This window comes from Lepidochelys kempii, chromosome 13 (assembly GCF_965140285.1).
Source record: "Lepidochelys kempii isolate rLepKem1 chromosome 13, rLepKem1.hap1, whole genome shotgun sequence".
Lineage (NCBI taxonomy): Eukaryota > Metazoa > Chordata > Testudines > Cheloniidae > Lepidochelys > Lepidochelys kempii.
In genome coordinates, this window is record NC_136392.1 from 38,641,813 (window position 1) to 38,657,828 (window position 16,016).

Below are 16,016 nucleotides of genomic sequence, written 5' to 3' on the forward strand. Positions count from 1 at the left end.
AACAGAGCCGAGCCAGCCAGGAGTCGAACCTAGAATCTTCTGATCCGTAGTCAGACGCGTTATCCATTGCGCTACTGGCCCCGCCAGGCTGAGCGCGCGGAGCCGCTCCTATAGCGCCGAGCCAGGGCTGCTGGGAGACGTAGTCCGCCGGTTGGGGACGGGGGAGAGCGACGCGCACGCACACCTGGTGCCTGCTGGGAAATCCGTCTTCCGCCATGGAGAGTGAGGCATGGTGGGAAATGTAGGCCACAAGCGAGAGACAGGCACTATCCTGTCCGCCGAAAAGGCGCCGAGCATGACGGGAAAGTGAGTGCAGGGCTCCCATGGGCGCAATGCACGGTGGGTAATAGAACCGTAGCACCCCATGAACCCCACGGCCGCAATGCATTGTGGGCAATGTGGTCTTGGCGGAGAGGCTGTTCGGTCCTGGCGCTGGACATGCAGGGAAATGTAGTCCTTGCCTCGCGAAGCGCATGAAGGGAAATGTCAGGTTTCAGAGGAACAGCCGTGTTAGTCTGTATTCGCAGAAAGAACAGGAGGACTTGTGGCACCTTAGAGACTCACCAATTTATTTGAGCATGAGCTTTCAAGAGCTACAGCTCACTTCATCGGTAGCTCACGGAAGCTCTTGCTCAAATAAATTGGTGAGTCTCTAAGGTGCCACAAGTCCTCCTGTTCTTTTTATGAAGGGAAATGGAACCGTCCTCGTGCCACCGACTCGATTGGTTCTCGCCGGCTTGGCCCGCCCCTCCGCTCCCCAATTGGCCGCCTGGACCGGAAGCGCGCTGTGGTTGGCCGGCAGGGCGCGACGCGGCTCTGTGATTGGCCGGCCGGGCTGGGGGCGCGTCTGGCAGCGATGGCGGCGGCGACGGCGGCGGCTCCGGCTCCGGGTCCGTGCGGGGCGGGGGGACCCCGCGTGTCCAGCGGCCGGGACCTGAGCTGCGTCCCGGAGGTGGCGGAGACGCTGGGGGCCGTGGCTCGGCAGGGGTGAGACCACGTGACCCGCCCCACGTGGCCACCGCCCCGCCCCCTCCAAGCCCCGCTCATGTGGCGGCGAATTGCCCGGCCTCCCCCCCCCCCCCGCAGCCTGGGGACCCCCCGCGCTGGCCTCCCCTCCCCCCCTGCCCCTGGAACCCCTCCCCCATCCCGGGCCGGCCTCCCCTCCCCCCCCTGCCCCTGGAGCCCCTCCCCCATCCCGGGCCGGCCTCCCCTCCCCCCCTGCCCCTGGAACCCCTCCCCCATCCCGGGCCGGCCTCCCCTCCCCCCCTGCCCCTGGAGCCCCTCCCCCATCCCGGGCCGGCCTCCCCTCCCGCCCTGCCCCTGGAGCCCCTCCCCCATCCCGGGCCGGCCTCCCCTCCCGCCCTGCCCCTGGAGCCCCTCCCCCATCCCGGGCCGGCCTCCCCTCCCGCCCTGCCCCTGGAGCCCCTCCCCCATCCCGGGCCGGCCTCCCCTCCCCCCTGCCACTGGAGCCCCTCCTCCATCCCGGGCCGGCCTCCCCTCCCCCCTGCCACTGGAGCCCCTCCCCCATCCCGGGCCGGCCTCCCCTCCCCCCTTGCCACTGGAACCCCTCCCCCATCCCGGGCTGGCCTCCCCCCCCGGAACCCCTCCCCCATCTCGGGCCAGCTTGGGGCTTGGCGGGATCGCACCCAGGGGGATCTGGGGCTCTGCTGGACTGGGGAACTCCCCGCCACTGGATGAAGCTCCCAGGCCCTTGTCCTCCAGCCCAGCCCTCCGTCTCTCCGCAGGTTCGATTTCCTGTGCATGCCGGTCTTCCACCCACGCTACCGCCGGGAGTTCAGCCATCAGCCGGCCAGTGGCCGCCCTGGCCCCCACACCCGCTCCGACCTGCTGCTCTCGGGGAGAGGTGAGCCCCCCTGCCCCCCTGCCCCCCACTGGACTTCCCAGTGCCATCTGCCCCCACTCCGAGCTGGCTGTGCCTCCTAATACTCCCAGGACAGCACCCCCTGCTGAGATCCCACTGCAGTCCTGGCCTTGGAGCCCCCCCTGCGTTGTCTGTGCCCCCCGCTGGGCTGCTGGGCATTATCTGGGCCCCCCAGCCTAGGGAGAGTGACCCCGCATTAGGCTGCCTGGTGGCATGTCTATTCCCCTGCACCCTAGAATCCTAGAATATCAGGGTTGGAAGGGCCCTCAGGAGATCATCTAGTCCAACCCCCTGCTCAAAGCAGGACCAATCCCCAATTTTTGCCCCAGATCCCTAAATGGCCCCCTCAAGGATTGAGCTCACAACCCTGGGTTTAGCAGGCCAATGGTCAAACCACTGAGCTATCCCTCCCCTTGCTGGGGTGCCCCCTGCGCTGTGGATCTCACCCACTCTCACCCCCCCAGACTGGAACACGCTGATTGTGGGGAAGCTGTCTCCCTGGATCCGCCCGGACGCAAAGGTGGAGGCAGTCCGCAGGAACTCAGAGGCGGTGAGTGGGGGGCTGGGAGCCCAGGGAAGGGGGGGGAGATTATAACAGCCCTGGGGGTTAGGGGAGAGGTGATAGTGGGGTGGGGAGGAGCTGTCACGGTGGGGGGAGGGTGGGATAGACCGTGGGGGGAGGGGTTACTCTGGGGGAGTGAGTGGGGGTACACAGTCTCCTCTCTCCCCAGGCAATGCTGCAGGAGCTGAACTTTGGGGCGTACCTGGGGCTCCCTGCATTCCTGCTGCCCCTGACGCAGGGCGAGAACCCCAACCTGGCCCGGGTGCTGAGCACCCACATCCACACCGGGCACCACAGCACCATGGTGAGTGCAGGGCTGGGCGGAGGGGGGAAGGGGGTGTGGCTGTGACTAACCCTTCATTTCACCCCCCACCCCACCCCAGTTCTGGATGCGGGTCCCCCTGCTGGCCCCTGAGGATCTGCGGGACGACCTGATCGAGAATGAGCCGGTGCCGGTGCCCGAGGACGGCTCGGGGGATGAGAAGACATGGATATGGTGAGGGGGCAGGGGACCTGGGGGGAAGCACGCAGCCCCAGAGCCTGCTTTTAACTGAGGCAAGCACACGTGATGTGGGGAGGCGTCCTGTTGGGGCTGAGGTTAGGGATCTGGGGGAGAGGGGGGCAATGCATAGAGGGGAACTGGGGGGGGCACCGAGGGAGGGCAGGATCTTGTTCCCTATTCACTGTCCCCCATTTCTCTGCAGGTGGCACGATTTCCGGACCCTCTGTGACTACAACAAGCGCATTGCAGTGGGTGAGTGTGGGGTGGGGGCACTGCTGCGGGGAAGCTCGCAGCACTGGGGCAGGGGATGGCAGGTTTCTTGACCCCTGTTTTCTGCCCCCTCCAGCCTTGGAGGTGGGGCCAGACCTGCCCTCCAATCACGTCATCGACCGCTGGCTGGGGGAGCCAATCAAAGCGGCCATCCTGCCCACTAGCATCTTCCTGACCAATAAGAAGGGTTTTCCCGTCCTCTCCAAGATGCACCAGCGCCTGGTCTTCCGCCTGCTGAAGGTGAGCCCTGCCCAGGCTCCGCCCACCCAGATCTCCTGGCCCCACCCTCTGAAGCCATGCCCACCCAGAGCCCTGCCCTCCTTGATCCTGTCTCTGTCACTGAGCCACGCCCCCACCTTCCCAAGATGCACCATCTCCTGCTACACACTAAGCTCTCCAGGCCCCCTCCTAGCTGGGGACACTGCTGTGGGGAAGCTCCCAGCACTGGGATGGAGGAAGGGTGTGACCCTCATTTTCCATCCCCACTTCACTGTGGAGGTTCTATGCTCTGGGGGGAGTATCCCAGGGGCTTGTCTCCCCATGCTGGGGGTCAGGGCGGGTCAGGCTGTGGGGGGCATTGTCGCTGTCTAACCCCGCCCCCACCCCCCAGCTGGAGGTGCAGTTCATCGTGTGGGGCGCTCACCACCACCCCGAGAAGGAGTTCTGCTCTTACCTGCAGTACCTGGAGTACCTGAGCCAGAACCGGCCCCCACCCTCCGCCTATGAGCTCTTCGCCAAGGGGTATGAGGACTATCTGCAGTCCCCCCTGCAGGTGAGCGACCATGGCTGTCATCGGTGTGGCTCAGGGTGAACGCCGTCATAGCACTGGGGCTAAGACCCATGGCTCACAAAATAGCTTCTTCAATGTTCACGGCTAACATTGCCAACTGACATTGTTAGGGCCCAGGGTTAACACGGCAATATTGTTACAGCTTGGACCAGCATCCTGTCCCACCATCATTAGGGTTCAGAGTTAACAGGGATTGGTCCAGCATCATATTCCCCCATCATTAAGGTCCAGGGTTAGGGCAAGTTGGGTTAGCATCATATCCACCATCCTAGGCTGCAGGGTTAACAGGGCTTGGCCAGTATTCTATCTCATCGTCATTACGGTTCAGGATGAATGCTGCCTCGTGCTGGGGTTGGGACTCATAGGTATCAGAGTGGCATAACTTGGATCCAGGGCCAACATTCTTGTGTCATCATTAGGGTTCAGAGTTAACATCAGAACTTGCCAGGATTTCAGGACAGCATTGCACCACAATGTCATTAGGGCTCAGGGTGAACTCTGCTAGAGCACTGTCATTGGGCCTTGTGGCTGCTGACTCACCTTCATTCATGCAGTATCACCTAGTGTCATTGTGACGCCTGTGGGCTATTGGGTGCCCATTGTTAGGGTTCTGAGGGGATGCCCCGTGACTATGCAATGTTGATGCATCTGTCATCTGCATTCAGAGTGAACATCTCATGTCAGAGTTCATCATTAGGGCCCAGAGTGAACACTTCTCTTGGTGGGCTTGGCGTGCATCATTAGGGTTCAGAGTGAATGTCACTGGCTCTGCAGTGCAATGGGGGGGTTCTTCCTACTCCCTGCCCTCCTCACGCTGCTCTCCCCTCCTCCCGCAGCCCCTGATGGACAACCTGGAGTCCCAGACCTATGAGGTCTTTGAGAAGGACCCCATCAAATACTCCCAGTACCAACAGGTGTGGGGGAGCTGGGCCATGAACAGGGGGAGGGGCTTTGGTGGGCAGGACCTAGCTAAGGGGGTGGGGCCAGAGGGAAGGAGGAGTGGCTGTGGGAAGGGGTGGGGCCTGTGGCGAGGGGTAATGGGAGCAAGGCCTAGTGGGTGAGGGTTCAGGGAGGGTGGGGCAATGCGGGCAGGGTGTATTTGGGGGTGGGGCCTGGGGGGAGGAGTGTGGTGTGGGGGCAGGATCTGAGGGGGGCAGTTGCAGGGGGGGCTGCAGGGCTCCCCAGAGACTACCCCCTCTCCTCTACCCCCCAGGCGATCTATAGGTGCCTGCTGGACCGGGTGCCTGAAGAGGAGAAGGAGACGAATGTGCAGTGAGTGATGCCCCGCCCCTCCATGGCAACGCCCCACCCCTCAGTTATACCCCTCCCACCTGGTGCTGCCCCAGCCCCATGGGACATGGCTCGCCTGGCAACCTGACCTGGTGATGCTCCTGAAGTCACTCGGATCCTTCCCCCCCGATGGGGAGATCCATCCCCCTGGCACCCCCTGTGTGCTGCCCTCTGACCTCCCTCTGTGCCCCTCAGGGTAGTGATGGTGCTGGGGGCCGGCCGGGGCCCCCTGGTCAATGCCACGCTGCGGGCGTCCCGCCAGGCCGGCCGGCGGGTGAAGATCTATGCCGTGGAGAAGAACCCCAACGCTGTGGTGACGTGAGTGCCCCCATGCTGGCCCTGCCCCATATTCAACCCCCCTCCCCCTCCCAAGTTAGAGCCTGCTGAGACTAGGCCCATTGTCTGTGTGTTTATCCATCCCTCACCCCCTGAGACCTGGTGTAGGAGAAGGGAGGAGATCCAGGGGCTGGCAGTTCCTTGGGTTAACCCTCACTCCCTGCAGACTGGACAGCTGGCAGTAGGAGTGGGGGGGATACAGTGACAGGCAGTTCCCCAGGTTAACCCCGTGACTCTGACAGGCTGGAGAGCTGGCAGTATGAAGGGGCGCAATCGCAGTAGGAGGAGGGGATCCAGTGGTGGGCAGTTCCCTGGGTTAGCCCCACACCAACCCGAAGGCTGGTGCACTGGCAGCAGGATGGGGGGATATAGCGGTGGGCAGTTCCCTGGTTTAATCTGGAGTGCTCGTGGTAGGAGCGGGGTGCCAGTGGCGGACAGTTCCCTGGATTAACTCTGCACTCCCCGCAGCCTGGAGAGCTGGCAGTACGAGGAGTGGGGCTCGCAGGTGACCGTGGTATCGTCTGACATGCGGGACTGGACGGCCCCTGAGCAGGCCGATCTCCTGGTGTCGGAGCTGCTGGGCTCCTTTGCTGACAACGAGCTGTCCCCCGAGTGCCTGGACGGGGCGCAGCACTGCCTGCGGGGTGAGCGGGCTCCGGGGGTGGGGGGAGCTGTGGGTCGGGCAGGGGGAGCAGTGGGAGGTGTTGGTGGGGCATGCGGGGGGGAGTTGTGGAGGGTTGCTGGGCAGGGAGGCAGGTTTGGTGTGGGGCGCTTGTTGCCCCAATGTCTGACACCCTCCTCTCCCCCCCGCCCCATTCTCCAGCGGGCGGCGTGAGCATCCCCAGCACTTACACGTCCTTCCTGGCACCCATCTCCTCCTCCAAGCTGTACAACGAGGTGCGTGCCTGTCGGGAGAAGGACCGGCACCCCGAGGTGAGCCCCCCAACCATGCCCCCCACATGCCTCCCGACCACAGCCCCCTCCAGTCCTCCTGTCCCCCGCCAGTCTGAACCCCCCCCCGCCCCTCCCAGCTCGGTCAGGGGTTGCCCAGGTGCTGTCTGGCAGGGGCTGGGGGTCATGCTCTGACCAGGTCTCTCTCTCTCTCCCCCCCACACTCCCCCAGGCGCAGTTTGAGATGCCCTATGTCGTGCGGCTCCACAACTTCCACCAACTGGCACCACCCCAGCCCTGCTTCACCTTCCACCACCCGCACCCAGGTAGGGCGCTGGGGCGGGGCCTGAGCTGACCACACCCCTGTGGGGTGGGGAGGGGCGGGGCCTGAGCTGACCACACCCTTCTAGGAGAAAGTTCTCCCCTAACCTCCCCCCTTTGGCAGACCCAGACCGGGACAAGAGCCAGTACCGGCAGCTGGAGTTCGCGGTGGAGGTGAACACTGTGCTGCACGGCTTCGCCGGCTACTTCGAGACCACGCTCTACGGCGACGTCACACTCAGTGAGTGCGGGGCCGGGGGCTGCTGGAGCATGGGGGGGGTGGGGCACTGCTGGGCCAGAAGGGGGGGCAGGGTGCAGCTGGGGGCTTGTGGGGGGCAGGGCCAGGGCACTGGGATGGGGTCAGGGTGCAGTGGGGGGATGTCAGGGGGAGTGGGGAAGCCTGGTTGAGGAGGGTGGGGCTGGAGATTTTCCTGGTTGGGCAGATCCAGAGGGGCAAGGCTCCCCAGGTGGGGGGGAGGGGGGCAGGTCTGGGGGGGAGGCTCCCTAGGTATTGGGGGGGAGGGGGGAAGGTTGCCCAGGCTGGTGGGGGGGGCAGATGAGGGGGGAGGCTGCCGAGGCTCAGGGGGGCAGGTCTGGGGGGGAGGCTCCCCCGGTGGGGGGGCTCCGTGGGGGGGAGGGGCAGAGGGTGCCGGGGGGGGTCCTGGCCCCCGTCTCACGCCCCCTCCCCCCAGGTATCCGGCCCGAGACGCACTCCCCCGGCATGTTCTCCTGGTTCCCCATCTTCTTCCCCATCAAGGTGAGCGGCCCCGCCCCAGCGGGCTCCCCGGCGGGGGGGCAGTGTCCTCACGGGGGAGGGGGAAGCCGTAGGGCGTGTCCCCGGGGAGGGGGCGGGGCTTGGCCAGGGGGCGGGGCTTGGCGCGGCCTGACGCTCCCTCTCTTCCCCACAGCAGCCGCTGGCGGTGCGCGCGGGCGAGCGCGTGCGCGTGGCCTTCTGGCGCTGCGCGGCCCCGCGCAAGGTGTGGTACGAGTGGGCGGTGACGGCGCCCGGCTGCTCCGCCCTGCACAACCCCAGCGGCCGCTCCTCCACCATCGGCCTCTGAACGGGCGCCACGTCACTGAGACCCCGCCCCCTCCGTCTCGGCCTGTGAGTGGCCCGGACGTCACCGGGGGCGGGGCCTGGACCGAGACCCCGCCCCACGCGGCCCTCCCTCCCCTCTCTGTCCACGGTCCGTGCGTTTCAATAAAGCTTTCTGTCTGGGCCCTTGTGTGTGTCTGTCTACGGCGGGAGAGGGGCGCCCTCCCGTTGTCATGGCAACCCGCCCCCTGAGCGCAGCCGTGCGAGGCGGGATAGGTTACTGACGCTGCTGTACCGCCCCTCTTCGTTCTGGGCCAATCAGCGTGGCTGTTGTGAGCCAAGCCACATCCGCTGACTCATCTTCAACCACTCAGGGTGGTCGCTGTCCGCCAAGTCCCGCCTCACCTGCCAATCACCCTGCGGCCGCGGGGAAAGCGGCGCGCCCCCCGGCTCCGGGCCAAACAGCGAGGCCACGGCGAGAAAAGGCCCGACCCCTGCTCTCTCTCGCTCAATCATCGCTGGAGCCGACGCAAAAACACCCCGTCCCCTCCAAACTCTGCGCCAATCAGCGCCGCCCTCTCTGGGAACTGACCAATCAGCAACGGCGCTGTTCCAACCCGCGTCCCCTTGCCGACCCCGGCCAATCAGCGCCGTTCCGCTCATCCAATCAGGGTCGCGCTGCCGCCCCGTTCGCGCCTGCGTGCGAAGCTCCTGGGGGAGGGGAAGGTTCTGGAGGCAGCCGCGGCCTCCGCCATCTTAGCGCCGCGTCCGGCCGCGGAGAAACCCGGAGCCCAAGGAACCGGCGCCACCCCGGAGGAGGGTGAGAGTGGGGGCAGGGTGACGTCATGGCACGGGGGGCACCCCACGGGGGGTGAAGGTGATAACGTCAGTGTCCCGTGAGGGGGGTGGGCACTAGCGCGGGGTTCTAGAATGCTGGGCGGAGGGATTCGTGGGAGGCTTAGAACGCGAAGGACGGTGCTGGGCGGGGCTTGCAAGGGGCTTTAGAACGCTGGGGGCTTAGGGGCGGGGCTAAGAGTTTGGGCGGGGCTTGGAAGAGGGCTTAGAACGCGGGGGGCTTGGGGGCGGGGCTACGGGGCGGGGTGGGGCTTGCAAGGGGCATAGAACGCGGGGGGCGGGGCTTGCTGCAGGGATAGAACAGTCGGGAGGGGTGGCATCAAAGTCTAGAATGTGGAGGCGGGGCCTAGAAGGGGGGTTCTAGAGTGGAGGGGTTCTAGAGCAGAGGTTCCTCCAACCGGGTTGGGACTTGGGGTCTTGCTAGGCCCTTGGCCAGACGAAGGGGGTGCCCTGCGCGCATCAGCATCCCGGGTCCTGGGTCTGTAGAACCGGTCTGGAATTGGGAAGGGTCGAGAGCAGGCCTGGCTCCCTGGGGATCTAGAGCAGACTCTGGCCCAGGATTTAGAGCCGTGACGCTCTCGGGGTGGCATGCTGGAGATGGGGTGCTCTAGAACAGGCCTGGCTGTGTCTCCCAAGGTGTTCCTCAGACCTAGGGGTGGTGTCTCCTCTGAATGTTTGGAATTGGGTGGGGGGGTAGAGCAGGGTGGATGCCAGGAAGGAGGTGACTTGTGGGTGGCTCTTTCTCCTCCGCTGGTTTTGGAGCCCCCAGCCTGGGACTGAGCCTGCTCTGGAATAGGGACTTTTCTGGAGCCAGGCTCAATACATGGCGGGGGAGGGGTATCTTGCAAAGTGCTCCAGACTGGTAGTGGGGCAGCAAAGGGACATGGGTCCGGAACATCTGGGACCCCTAGCCTGACATCGGGTAGGGGGGTTTGGAGCGTGCAGGCTAGAACGATTGGGGGTCCCCCCCATGCTCACCACACCCCGTCTCTCCGCAGGACTCGTCTGAGAGCCGCTCAAGCCCGGAGTCTGCCCTGCCCTTCGGGGGTGGGGCACCCCCGGCACGCTCCATGGAGCCGGGGGTCTCAAATCCGCTGCAGGAGCCCGTGAGTACCCCGCTCCCCTCGGCTGTGGCTCCCTGGATGGGGCCCCGAGGGGTCGGCCTGGGGCTAATCCCCCCTCTCCTCTCCCGCAGAGCTCGGCCGACGCCATGACGCCCGACGACTTCGACATTGTCATCGAAGCCATGCTGGAGGCGCCTTACAAGAAGGAGGAGGTGAGGGGCGGGGGGCCCTTGTGAGGGGCGTGCCTCAGTTTCCCCAGCGTCTCTGGAGCAGTGGAGGCTGGAGGGGGGTCCTTGGTGGCTGGTGGGGAGAGCGGAGCGGGGGTGCTGGTGCGGGCTGCCCCTTCTCCCACTGAGGCGTGGCTTTGTTTCCTCCAGGCCCAGGCAGGACCCTCGAAGGCGCCAGCTGAAGCCCCTGCAGCTCAGGTAACGTATGGGGGGGCCTGTGAGGGGATGGGGGGCTGCATCCTGTATTCACCTCTCTGTGCTCCTCCCACAGCCCCCGGAGGAGCAGAGCAAGGAGGTGAAGAAGGAGAGTGCCAGCAGCAGGTGAGAGGGGTGGGGGGCTGCCCCACGCTAACGGTGTCTCCCCCCCAGCAGTGGGCAGGCTGTGGGGGGCTGCCCCACGCTAACGGTGTCCCCTCCCGACACTGGGGGGAGCAGGGGGCTGTCCTATGCTAATTTTGTTTCTCCACCCCCCAAGTAGCAGCAGGAAAAAGAGGAGTCGGAGCCGTGAGCACAGACACAGGTAGGGGCGGGGGGGCTTGTGTGTTTGCCTGGGGGTACGGGGTGGCTGGGAGTGTCTGTGAGGGGAGCTGTGATTGGCCAGGGGCGCACAGGGTGTGTGAGGGGAGCTGTGATTGGCTGAGAGTGGCCCAGGGATGCTGTGATTGGCCAGGGGGCTTTGATTGGTTGGGTGAGGCCAAGGGAGTGTGTGATTGGCCGGCGGGGTCTCTGACACTCTGTCTTTCTAGCCGGGACCAGGAGCGGCGGCGGCGCAGTAGCCGGAGCCGGGAGCGCCGGAGCCGCCACAGGAGCCGGAGCCGGGAGCGCCGGCGGGGGAGCCGTTCCCGGAGCCGGGAGCGCCGGCGCGAGGAGAGAGCGCGGTACCGCAGCCCCCCACTCCCCGGGTGAGTCAGGCCCTGCCCCTGGGTGAGTGGCACCCCACTCCCAGCCAGACCCTGCCCCTGGGAGAGTGAGACTCCACCCCTGGGAGAGTGAGACTCCACCCCCAGGTGAACGAGACCCCCCCCTCCTTGGCCAACCCCTGCGCCCTGGTGAGGAAGGCCCTGGCCAGACCTACCCCCGGGCGAGGGAATCCGCTCCCCAGCCAGGCCCTGCCCTCACAACACTCCCTGCCCATCCCTACTTGGAGGGACCCCACCCCCTTCCCTCCCCTTCCCATTGCAGCCCCCTGGGGAACCCAGCCCCTGCCTTCCCTCCACTCGCTTGGCCCTGACCTGGTGTCTGCCCCCAGGCGCCGGTTTGGACACAGTAAGAGCCCCCTGTACCGGGAGAAAAGCCCCGTGCGGTGAGTGACGCCTATACCAGGAGCGGGGGGAGGCCGGGCATAGATCTGGGCCCCATGCCGGGAGCAGAGATGGGGGCTTTGGGAGTGGTGTTGGCAGGGGTCTGGCTGGGGATCTGGTTGGTTGGGCAGAGGAGAGTTGGGGGGATCTGTCCAGGGGTTGGATCATCTGGGGAGAGTGGAGCTGATGGATCTGGGTGGGAGGATCTGGCGCAAATGGGCCTGGCGGGAGAGGAGCTGGGGGGTCTGGTTGGGGGAGCGCAGTGGGGGAAGAGTCGAGGGCCTCGGCCCAGCACCCCTAACATCCTGTCCGGCAGGGAGGCACTGGGCAGCCTGAGCCCCGAGGAGCGGGACGCTCGCACCGTGTTTTGCATGCAGCTGGCCGCCCGTATCCGCCCCCGCGACCTCGAGGACTTCTTCTCCGCTGTTGGCAAGGTACTGCCCCGGCCCTGCCCCGGCCCCACCCCCAGAAGGTCGAGGGTTGCCAACCCTCCAGGATTGGCCAAGCGTCTTGGGAATTAAACAGTAATCTTGAATTAGGGGTGTCTGTGATGAAATCTCTGGGAATACATCCAACCAGAATTGGTGGCCCGAAGGAGGTCTGTCTTGCCAGAGTAGGGTGACCAGACAGCAGCTGTGAAGAACCAGGATGGGGGTGGGGGTAATAGGCACCTATATAAGAAAAAGTCCCAAAAAACAGGACTGTCCCTTTGCAAAGGGGACATCTGGACACCCTAGGCCAGGGTAACCTGGCTTTTCCACCTGCTCATTCCCAAAGCCTCACCCACGGTGCATAGGCCCCGCTCCCCTGCCATCTCCAACCCCACTCCCCATGCTGGGCCCCGCTTCTCCTCTCCGTGGCCCTTCCCCCCCCTGTGCCTGGCCCTGCCCTTCCTGCCATCTCTAACCCCGTCCTGTTCTGGGCCCTGCCCCTTGGCCGTCTCCCCCCAGGTGCGGGACGTGCGGATCATCTCGGACCGGAACTCGCGGCGCTCCAAGGGCATTGCCTACGTGGAGTTCTGTGAGATCCAGTCGGTGCCGCTGGCCATCGGGCTGACGGGGCAGCGCCTGCTGGGCGTTCCCATCATCGTCCAGGCCTCCCAGGTGGGGGACAAGGGGATGATAGAGGGGAGCTGTGGGGCAGTGTCGGGGTGGAGGGTGTCCAGGGGGGCTGCTGGGGGCAAGGGGGTCAGGGGACTAAGGGCTGTCCTGGGGGGTGGGGGGATGATGGCAGGGCGCAGGGGTCTCGGGGGACTGTAGGGTGTCCAGGAGGCAGGGGGATGACAGGAGCAAGGGGACGACCAGGGATGATGGGGGGCGGGACCATCCAGGGCAGGGCTGGGGGATGTCTCAGGGGCGGGGGACAGCCGAGGAGGGCCTGGGGGGTCCTGGCTGAGGAGGGGGGCGCCTGGGAGCGGAAGCCAGCTGGGTGGTGTGGGGGCGGGGGGGGGCGGCTGGGCCATGTCTGGGGACGGGGAGGGGACTGGGCAGCGGCGGGGGCATCAGGACCCCGGCTCACCCCACGCCTCGCCCCGCAGGCGGAGAAGAACCGGCTGGCGGCCATGGCCAGCGCCCTGCAGAAGGGCAGCGGGGGGCCCATGCGGCTCTATGTGGGCTCCCTGCACTGCAACATCACCAAGGAGATGCTGCGCGGGATCTTCGAGCCCTTCGGCAAGGTGGGGGGCGCGGCCGAGGATTCCCCCTGTGGGAAGGGGCTGGGGGTTTCCCGGAGCTGTGGGCGGGGCCTGGGGTTGTGGGAGGGGCCCTGTCTGACTCCACTCCAGCTCTGTATCGTTTGCCGCGCCCCCATGCAGATTGACAGCATCGTGCTGATGAGGGACCCAGACACCGGCCAGTCCAAGGGCTACGGATTCCTGACGGTGAGTGGGACCCCACCCCCCAGCCAGCCCCCCTCAGCTCCAACACACATCCCAGCCCTGGCTCTCCTGAACCCCCATTTTTCCATTCTGATGGCTCCTCCCCAGTACGCCCTCAATAGACCCCCTGCCAGGCTGGCCCTGCCCCACCCGTGATGGGCCGGCCTTGGCTCCCCTATCCCCCAGCCAGGCCATCCCTGCCCCTGCCCCACCAGCCGTAACCCTCTGCCCTGCAGTCAGGCCAGCTTCACCACCACCCCTTGGCCTTGACCTTCCCCCAGCCGTGCTGTGCTCCCCCCTGACCTGGCCCCCCCCTGCAGTTCGCGGAGGCAGAATGTGCCCGCCGGGCGCTGGAGCAGCTGAACGGGTTCGAGCTGGCCGGGCGCCCCATGCGCCTGGGGCACGTCACCGAGCGGCTGGACGGCACCACGGACATCTCCTTCCCCGAGGGCCCCGAGGAGACCGAGCCTGGCTCCGGTGGAGGGCTGCAGCTGCTGGCCAAGCTGGCTGAAGGTGGGGGCCTGCAGCTGGGGGAGTTTCCTAGCCTGGGGGGGGCTGTGGCGGGGGGGGGTGGGGGGCGGTTCCTGGCCTGGGAGGGCTGTGATTGGGCAGGGGGGAGACGGTGGCTGGGGGGGAGCGGTTCCTGGCCATGCTGACGAGTGGGGATTCCTGGCCAAAGAGGGAGAGTGGCCCTGTGTGGCCTGAATCCAGCTGTGACCCAGGCTGGTGGGGGAGGGCTGGGGGGGCGCATTTGCACCCCTAATGACCCCCCATTTGCTCCCTAGGCTCCGGGATCCAACTGCCGGCTGCAGCTGCGGCTCAGGCCGCCCTTCAACTGAACGGCGCCATCCCACTGAGCGCCCTGAACCCTGCCGCCCTGACAGGTAACTCGGTGCTTGGGGGGCTCTGGGAGGGGTGGCGTGTCCCCCATGTCCCCATGGACAGGGACTGGGCCCCCTCAGCGGCCCCAGGCAGCACCAGCTCCTTGCTGGCCTGTCACTCCCCACCCGCCGCCGAGGGGGGCCTGGCCTGGCCCAGCCCCCCAGGATTCGGGCTGCTGTCGGTTCTGTGTCTCCCCTGCACCCTCCCAGACCCCCTCGGCTTGGCACCAGACACCTGGCGTCCCCTCCAGGCTGCCTTGCGGGGAATGGGGCTCCATGTGGGTCCCTCTGACCGTCTCTCCTCCACCCCCTAGCTCTGAGCCCGGCTCTGAACCTGGCCTCGCAGACACTGGCATCCCAGTGCCTCCAGCTCTCGGGGCTCTTCTCCTCCCCGGGCATGTGAGTCTGGGGGCGGGGCTGGCTGGGCAGGGGCGGGGCCTGGGGTGGGGGGCTGGCAGGTTGACAGTGGGGTGGGGTGGGGCTGGCTGGGGAGGAGTGGGGCGGAGAGGGGCTGCTTGAGGTGAGGCTGGGCTGGCAGAGGTGGGGCTCAGGAATGTGGGGTGGAGCTTGGTCCTTTCCCCTCTAACACTCCCCCTCTTCGGTCTGCAGGTAGCGCCCCCCCCCCCCACGGACCCTGGGGCTGGAGTGGGGGCTGGGCTGCCAGGGCCTCCCGCGGAGTCAGAGCTCCAGGGGCAGAAATGGGGCTGGGGGGGGCACGAGCAACAAACCTCCCCACCGCCCCACGGACTTTGCCCTGACCTCGCAGGAGCCCGTCTCGGGGAGTGGGGGCTCAATGGGGGCACCTGGCTCTGCCCCCTGGCCCTACCCAGCCCCTCCCCCCTGCCAACAAGTGGGTTTTTTTCTTCTTTTTCTTTTATTTTCTTTATGGAAACAAATTAAAAACAATTACCACCAAAAAATGCATCAAAAGTTTGTGAGGGGGGGAGGGGCAGGGGCTGCGGGTCGGGAGTGAGGGGCGCCGGCAGGGCAGGGGGGGCTGCGGGTCAGGAGTGAGGGGCGGGGCTGGGGAGGCTGATGTCGCCTGTCACTCCTGACCCACAGCCCCTGGCTGGCCCAGTCCTGCCCCCCCACCCGGGGCACGGGCAGCTCCAGATTTAGCTCTGGCTGTTTCTGGGCTGTGCCCCCACAGGCAGGTGCGCGGGGGGCAGAGGGCCAGGCTATAAATAGAAGGTCCCCCCAGCACCCTTGACTGGGAGAGGCCAGATGACCCCCTGCAGCCACTGCTTGGTTGCTTTGGTAACATTACCCATCTCCATGGCAACCTCCAGGCTGCACCACCATGCAGTTTCCATGGCAACGGGATTCAGTTTCTATGGCAACAGGATGCAGTTACTTCTCTTTGTTGCTGACTCTCTCCCCCGTCCTAGTGGCGGGGGGCGGGGCTGAGCTTTGTGCCCCCCAGGTGATGGGAGGGGGGAAGAGCTGGGATGGTGCTGGGGGTGAGGGGGGGGTTGTGGGACTGGGGGGGGGTGGTAGGGGCCGGGGCTGAGAACTGGGGGGGGGAGGGCTGGGAGAGATTGGGGGGGGGAATTGGGCAGCAGCCCATGGCAGCCAGGGGATAGGGGTTGGGGGGCTCCTGGGACAAGGCTCCCCCACCATTCAGCCCATTTGCCCCCAGAGCTAATGCAAGGAGCATGACCAGGGCTCAGGAGGACCCTTGACTCCCCCCAACCCCTGTCCCTTCCCCTCCCCCAGGCCCTCTGGCTCCCCTAATAACGATGCAGCTCTCAGCTGTGGTAGAAAAGGGCTTTAATTGAGAGCAGGAGGCCATGCCCCCAAAATGGCCTCCTTTCCCCAGAGGTGGGGCGGGGGGGTCCCTGGGAGATTAAAGCAGAGACCCAGAGGGGAGAATCCACCTGTGCCTTTAAGAGTCTCTCTCTCTCAAAGGGGCAGGCTGTCTGGTGGGTGCTT

At 66.0% G+C, this 16,016-nt stretch overlaps 2 protein-coding genes and 1 non-coding gene across 6 annotated transcripts; 2 read left to right on the forward strand and 1 right to left on the reverse strand.

Annotated features, from left to right (window-relative positions):
• Nucleotides 1-8: 8 nt before the first annotated feature.
• On the reverse strand, nucleotides 9-81 carry TRNAR-ACG (transfer RNA arginine (anticodon ACG)). Its single transcript has one exon. It is a non-coding gene; the product is annotated as a tRNA-Arg (tRNA).
• A 733-nt stretch (nucleotides 82-814) lies between these two features.
• On the forward strand, nucleotides 815-8,147 carry PRMT5 (protein arginine methyltransferase 5). Of its 2 annotated transcripts, XM_078848268.1 has the most exons (17): nucleotides 816-987; nucleotides 1,746-1,864; nucleotides 2,347-2,432; nucleotides 2,614-2,748; nucleotides 2,828-2,940; nucleotides 3,149-3,198; nucleotides 3,293-3,456; nucleotides 3,827-3,988; nucleotides 4,843-4,920; nucleotides 5,220-5,278; nucleotides 5,492-5,614; nucleotides 6,101-6,276; nucleotides 6,456-6,565; nucleotides 6,756-6,849; nucleotides 6,969-7,085; nucleotides 7,537-7,601; nucleotides 7,753-8,064. In XM_078848268.1, exons 1-17 carry the CDS (start codon nucleotides 857-859, stop codon nucleotides 7,903-7,905), a joined length of 1,935 nt encoding a protein of 644 aa, XP_078704394.1. In that variant the 5' UTR covers nucleotides 816-856; the 3' UTR covers nucleotides 7,906-8,064. The 2 variants fall into 2 exon arrangements, with proteins under 2 accessions (XP_078704393.1, XP_078704394.1); XM_078848267.1 differs by lacking the exon at nucleotides 7,537-7,601 and having other exon boundaries at nucleotides 815-987; nucleotides 7,753-8,147.
• A 424-nt stretch (nucleotides 8,148-8,571) lies between these two features.
• Nucleotides 8,572-15,004, forward strand: RBM23 (RNA binding motif protein 23). 3 transcript variants are annotated; one of them, XM_078848271.1, is made up of 16 exons: nucleotides 8,572-8,700; nucleotides 9,734-9,841; nucleotides 9,931-10,011; nucleotides 10,177-10,224; nucleotides 10,298-10,347; nucleotides 10,502-10,546; nucleotides 10,773-10,928; nucleotides 11,276-11,329; nucleotides 11,644-11,761; nucleotides 12,278-12,430; nucleotides 12,865-13,002; nucleotides 13,141-13,206; nucleotides 13,524-13,716; nucleotides 13,989-14,087; nucleotides 14,399-14,483; nucleotides 14,694-15,004. In XM_078848271.1, the coding sequence occupies exons 2-16, from the start codon at nucleotides 9,806-9,808 to the stop codon at nucleotides 14,695-14,697; spliced, it is 1,326 nt and encodes a 441-aa protein (XP_078704397.1). In that variant the 5' UTR covers nucleotides 8,572-8,700; nucleotides 9,734-9,805; the 3' UTR covers nucleotides 14,698-15,004. The 3 variants fall into 3 exon arrangements, with proteins under 3 accessions (XP_078704397.1, XP_078704399.1, XP_078704398.1); XM_078848273.1 differs by having other exon boundaries at nucleotides 10,505-10,546; XM_078848272.1 differs by lacking the exon at nucleotides 14,694-15,004 and having other exon boundaries at nucleotides 14,399-14,487.
• Nucleotides 15,005-16,016: the final 1,012 nt, after the last annotated feature.